Source organism: Danio aesculapii, chromosome 10 (assembly GCF_903798145.1).
Source record: "Danio aesculapii chromosome 10, fDanAes4.1, whole genome shotgun sequence".
Taxonomy (NCBI): Eukaryota; Metazoa; Chordata; class Actinopteri; order Cypriniformes; family Danionidae; genus Danio; species Danio aesculapii.
In genome coordinates this window covers 42,222,600-42,228,977 of record NC_079444.1, presented here as the reverse complement: position 1 = coordinate 42,228,977, position 6,378 = coordinate 42,222,600, and the positions used below count along the sequence as shown (strand labels likewise).

At 38.6% G+C, this 6,378-nt stretch overlaps 1 protein-coding gene across 1 annotated transcript in view; it reads left to right on the top strand.

Moving 5' to 3' along the window:
* Positions 1–222: 222 nt before the first annotated feature.
* tcf7l1a (transcription factor 7 like 1a) overlaps positions 223–6,378 on the top strand; it is a 96,236-nt gene continuing 90,080 nt past the window's right edge. Inside the window, exons 1-3 of the mRNA XM_056466446.1 lie at positions 223–963; positions 1,059–1,131; positions 1,228–1,355. Coding sequence (XP_056322421.1) covers positions 778–963; positions 1,059–1,131; positions 1,228–1,355 — 387 coding nt within the window. The 5' untranslated portion in view covers positions 223–777. The remainder of the gene's footprint in view (positions 964–1,058; positions 1,132–1,227; positions 1,356–6,378) is intronic.

Below are 6,378 nucleotides of genomic sequence, written 5' to 3'. Positions count from 1 at the left end.
TCTAAGCTGCATCACAGTAATAATCAAGAAACCTATCTAGGCATACTATATATACATAAACATTATTTGTTGACACTAAAATTAATGATTTTTAATGGTACTGTGATTACTGTTGTGTTGTGATGAAGCAAATCTCTCTTTCAGAAGTGTGTACTGTCTCTTTAAGGGCTCCGTCGTGTGAACAGAGTGTCGGTTTACATCTCAGGCTCCTCCTCCTCCATTCTGATGAGGGTGTTTCTTCCTTCTGCCCCACTCCGCTTCTAACATCCAGGGATACAAATGTTTCTTTATCCACATTCGAGACTGTCACCGGAGCCCAATTGTAAATATTAAACATACAGTTGGAGAAGTTAGTGCGCTTTCAATCAAAACCATGGGATTGACACACTGAGCTTTAAGCGTTTGGAAGAGAAACTCTGAAGCGGCTGAAACTTTTGTATCCACACCTTTGTTTCGCGAAACTTTTTCTTTCTCCCGTAACTTACTTTTTGCAGGAGTATCCGAAGATTCCGGCAGCGCGGATGGATATTAAATGATGCCCGTGGACTGTTTTGGGGGTTTATTTCAGAGTGGTTTTTATTTGGAAATAAAACCCAGATTCTTCAACCCACGACCCTTCTGATCTGATCATGGGAAGATTGGGAATGTTTGGTTTTTTCTAGCCTCCACGGTCGCGCTTGTAAGATTTGGGGTTAGTTCGGATTACAACAGCTCTCGCCGACACACAGGAAAGTTTCGCTTTAAGCAGACATTTGGGGTTTCTTTTAAAGTGCCAACATGCCTCAGTTAAACGGAGGAGGAGGTGATGACCTGGGAGCAAATGATGAACTTATTTCCTTCAAAGACGAGGGCGAACAAGAGGAGAAAATATCCGAAAATGTGTCGTCGGAGAGGGATCTGGACGAGGTCAAATCCTCACTAGTCAACGAGTCCGAGAACAACAGCAGCTCATCAGACTCCGAAGTAAGCTAAACACTTGTGTGTTGTATTTACATTCATACAAGTCATCATTAGTAGCGTTTAAACTAAACCGTTGTCTTATATTTCCCAAATGCAAGCAAACAGATAGACGTCCTCGACCGAGACCAGATCTAGAAAGTTACGAGAAACAGAGAGAATACTTTGCGGAAGGTAAACAAATATAATAACAACACACTTTGAGATGTATTTCATTTCGTATGATTCATTAATGCTTAAATTATACGTTTTCTGTATTCCCCCTCAAAGCTTTGAGACGACAACAAGATGGAGGATTTTTTAAGGGACCCACTTATGCTGGTTATCCGTTTCTCATGATCCCAGATATCACCAATCCATACCTCTCCAACGGATCGCTATCTCCCAGCACACGAACGGTACGTGCAATTTCACTTTAAACGCGACTATCACCTTCGTGACGTCATCCTGAACTCCGCGATTTTTTTTTCGGCTGCAAAACGCGCGTTAAAATGTGCGCCATATTCGCTACCAGAACCCCCAGCGTTTCTTTAGTGTCCATTTTAAGACTGTAGTAAACACTTTAGAAAGCTTTGTGTTTTAAAAGTTTACCTTAGTTTCAACCACTTGTTGAGTCTTGAGCATGCATGCATGCTTTAAGAGGCCATTCTCATGCATTGCACAATAAGTCATTTACTTGGGCTCACCCCAGCACAAAAGAGGTCTTTATTTACCGCCCCCAATGGCACGAAAATTGACTTTTCTTAGCGAGATGTCTGCACAATTAATTTTCCATTATCATAACAGGCGACAAACTGGAGGCAAGCCCAGGCAGATAGGATTCATCCAGCTTTCCGTGTCAGGAATGTGTCTTTACTCCCTTTGTTGTTGTACGATAGGATGTTAAAGAGCTGAATTTACGACTAGATATCGAAAGCAGGAAGGTGGTTCTGATTGCGTGCGATTTGTTTTTATGGCTTATGTCATGCAGACCTTTGAGTTCATTTGAGCCACATTGAGATCCACCAAGATAAAGTTCTTCCCCATCAGTGAAACTGTCTTTCAATTAGAGGGCTGTTAAGCGACTATTGTTATCATTAGTTACCGCTTGACGGCCCTATCGGAGGTCTCTGCTGGATGCCCATTATCTTAATGACATCTTCACCTAGGGGGGCGGTTTGGCTACCTGAGCAGCAAAGCCCCCACCGAGGTGTTTGAATCGCAGGCAAATTGCCGCATATGTTTGCCTTCCTCCATTTAGCTCCACTGAAGGATGTCTGGAGAAGGCGCCCATTGCTTTTCTTTCTCTTTTTTTTGTGTGTGCAATATTTGCCTGTTGCTTTCTAAAGCTGCCGTGTCAGTGTATAAGTGATGAGGCATGCCAACATAGGCTAACATGTCATTGTGGAAAAATTTCAGCAAGCCCGTGGTGATAAACATTCATTCATTGTGCTCATTGTGTTGCTGCGAACTCGTGAGAATGCATAAATCTGTTGGGCATACACTTGGTTATTAGATGTGGCATTAGGCTTGCTTGTTTGCAGCACAATGCTTTTTTCAACTCGTCAAATAGCATTATAGCCAGAGAATGGCTGCTGTCGCATGAGCGCTTCGACTAGGGGAAACAGGTTACCTTTAACAGCTGTAACAAAGAGCGACTGTGATTCTAGCAGATAAGATGGATAATAACATCTGACTTCTGGCCTGCTCATGTGTGTGTTTATGTGTGTGTGTGAGCCCGAAGGCAAGCCGTGTCTTTCTCGGTGTACAATAGCAAGGTTGTGTATAGTTTTGGAGTACAAAAGTTTGTGAAGCGCCACTCAGTCTATGCGAGAGAGCGAAAAAAAAGCATGTAATGTTACTGAAGCGAAGCTGAAAATTGTTTACAGTAACTGTTGGCACTGGATTTCCAACGTAAACACAACCTGCTATGGGAAGGAGCTTTATTTTCAGTTTTTTTGTTTGGTTTGTATGATGGAAAACACTCAAGGGCTTCTTATTAGAAGGTTTAGCTTTCTTAACTAAGTTAGTAGGCTTTAACGAGATTTGCTTTGACCCCAGGTTGAAGTTACTTAAGGTTTTATCTTCCACAATGTCCTCATTTTGCTAATGCTAATTCAGCACTTTTGTAGTTTTTCAACATCCACATCAGTTTAACAGACTGGCTCATTGTTTGCTAATTATCACTTCCTTATTAAATAATGTTTCCTAATTGATTTAATTATATTCTAGTCAGAGTAAACAAGCAGGGCAAAAGTCCAGTGCTTTTGTGTGCCGATTAGTCAATATCATGTTGTTAGGCTAATCTTGTTTGACTTGTTTATCTCGGCTCTCTTGGTGTGACCGTAATGATTTGTTTATTAATTAAGTCTGGTGAAGTTTGCTAGATGCTAACATAAACTCTCCAAAAAGATCCATTCAGACCAAGAATGACAATAATAACTCTATTAACATTCACACTAAATCACACCAATGATAATTTGCTCACTTTGGCTCTGTTTTGTGCCAATTTAAAGTGACAGCGCACCCTAGAATTAAAATGTACTCACCATTTACTGTTCATCATCCATGTTGAAACCTTTAGGTTTGAGTTCTGTTTAACACAAGGCAACATTTTGAAGAAAGCCAACTTCAAAATATCCTCTGAGTTCGACAAGATAGAAACTCAAACATGCTTGTAGCAATTAAATGACATAATTTTATTTTACTATCCCTTTAAATGCACAAGTTCCTTTAACTCTGCTCGATACTGATTCACTTTCGATGTTTGTATAGTTCAAAATGAGCAATTCTAATAATAAGTTTCTTCTTCCCACTTCTCATACGGTTATTAAACGTGTTTGTTTCGTTATATTTGTAATACGATTGTTATATTTGTAATAATTGCCACAATTTAGGTGTGGCAGGCTACAACAATTCAGAATAAACGAGAACTTGAGCAACTTTTATTGTTTTGGAAGCGCTTCACACTTGCGTATCCATTTGTTTAAGACTCGACACTTGCTAACCAGTGATATTAATTGAACTTAAGTGCACTTAGTAGGTCATGATGTCACACATCGGTATTGTTCGAGCACGTTTTTGACTGAACCCAAACTCTCTCCTCTTACGACGGTATTTTAAGACCTAAGAGACCATATAAAGTAAACAGAGTAATTGTGCTGAGTAGAAGAAGGGCCTCATTTGTAAAGGACAGAATTTCATTTTTACATGAACTGCCCCTTTAAACGCACAAGTTCTGTTAACTCTGCTCAATTCTGATTGGCTCTTGACGTTTGTATAGTTTAAAATGAACGATTCTAATAATAAGTCTCTTCTCATACAATCATGAAAAAAAACGTGATCGTTATATTTGTAATAATGGCCACAATTTAGGTGCGGTAAATGACAACAATTCTGAATAAAGCGAGAACTTGAGCAACTTTAATTGTTTTCGAAGCATTTCACACTTGCGTATCCACTTGTATAAGGCTCGACACATGATATTAATTAAACTTAAGAGCATTTAGTAGCTCAACATGACATATCTGTATGTTTTTGACTGACATTCTCTCTTCCCCTCCATATTTCAAACTCTCTCCTCTTACGACGGTATTTTAAGACCTACGAGACCATATAAAGTAAACAGAGAAATTGCCGAGTATAAGAAGGGCCTCATTTGTAAAGGACTGAATTTCATTTTTTGCGTGAACTACCCCTTTAAACACACAAGTTCTGTTAACTCTGCTCAATTCTAATTGGCTCTCGATCTTTGTATAGTTCAAAATTAGCGATTTAGGTGTGGCAAATGACAACAAATCGCAATAAAGCGAGAACTTGAGCAACTTTAATTGTTTTGGAAGCCCTTCACGCTTGCGTATCCACTTGTATAAGTCTCAACACATGCTAACTCATGATATTAATTAAACTTAAGTGCACTTAGTAGCTCACGATGGCATATATCTGCACGGTTTTGACTGACATTCTCTTCCCCTCCATCTTTCAAACTCTCTTCTCTTACGACGGTATTTTAAGACCTACGAGACAATATAAAGTAAACAGAGGAATTGTCCTGCGTACGAGAAGGGCCTCATTTTACATAAACAAACAGTGCTCAGGAGAACAGCCCTGTCAACAGCCCAAGCCTTTTCCACACACTCAGCACTCCGAGACGGGTGGGGGAAGATGGAGAGAGAGAAACCAGGCACCCCCCCTCCCGTCTCGGGTCCGTCCCACCGCCGTCTTCGCCTACAGAGGGGACATTGTCCAGGCCTTTAAGTTAAGACAGCATTCCTGTAGTGCAGGACGCTTCAGGAAACCTGAAAACCGGTGTACGAATGTTTGCACAAATGACCGAACAAACACAGCTTTACAATTTTATCCCGACTTAATGCGCTATGGGCTGGGATGTTTTTTCATTCTGTAAGGATAAACCAAACAAATCCAAATTAATTTAGAAATATTTCAGTCTCTCTTTAGCTGAGTGTGCTCTGTGAATGCCGAGTCTTGTTAGAAGGCCAGAAGTAAAGCAGAAGATGTGTTCAAAACTGCTCCCTATGCACTAAGTTGTGGGAATTATTAGAAACTTAATGATTCAATTTGATTCAGATTCTGGGAGTCATCTCTATTCGATCCCTAAATGATTCTTTATCGACTTTTTTCATATTTATTTTTGTTCTAACTTTACATTTGAACCAGAATTGGAGTTTCTCTGCTTTTGTTTATGATAGAAATCTATGCATGACATTACTGCCATCTTAAAAAGTGTATATTTTATTTAAAAAGCTCACTAACTAGCTCTTAATGTAACATTGAAAGGGGAAAAGGTTTGTATTCCACAAAAAAAAGCATTATTTATTTATTGTTTGTTACTTTTTAACAAAGAAATGACTTCAAAGCTAAAATGTTTATATAAAGATGATATTTGGGCATTGTATTGGAATTGCTTTTAGAGATCTCGCTTTAGTGAGCATAATGACATGCCATGTATTGAAAAAAAAATTGTTTTACAATTTGATCCCGACTTAATGCGCTAAATGTACTAGAATGTTTTTTATCGCTCTGTAGGGATAAACCAAACAAATCCTAAACTAAATACTGGACAGCTTTGCGATCATATCTGATTCAGATTCTGGGAGTCATCACTATTCGATTCCAAAATGATTCTTTATCTACATTTTTCATATTTATTTTTGTTCTAACTTTACATTTGAACCAGAATATGAGTTTCTCTGCTTTTATGATTGTAATACATACATGACAGTACTGCCATCTTAAAAATTTTATATTTTATGAAAAAAGTTAATTAAGAAGCTCTTAATGTAACATTGAAAGGCCAGATTATGAGGATCTACAAAAGAAAGCATTGTTTTTTTCTGTTTGTTTATAACTTTTTACAATAAAATGTCTTCAAAGCAAAAATGTGTATATAAAGATGATATTCAGGCTTTATGTTGGAATTAA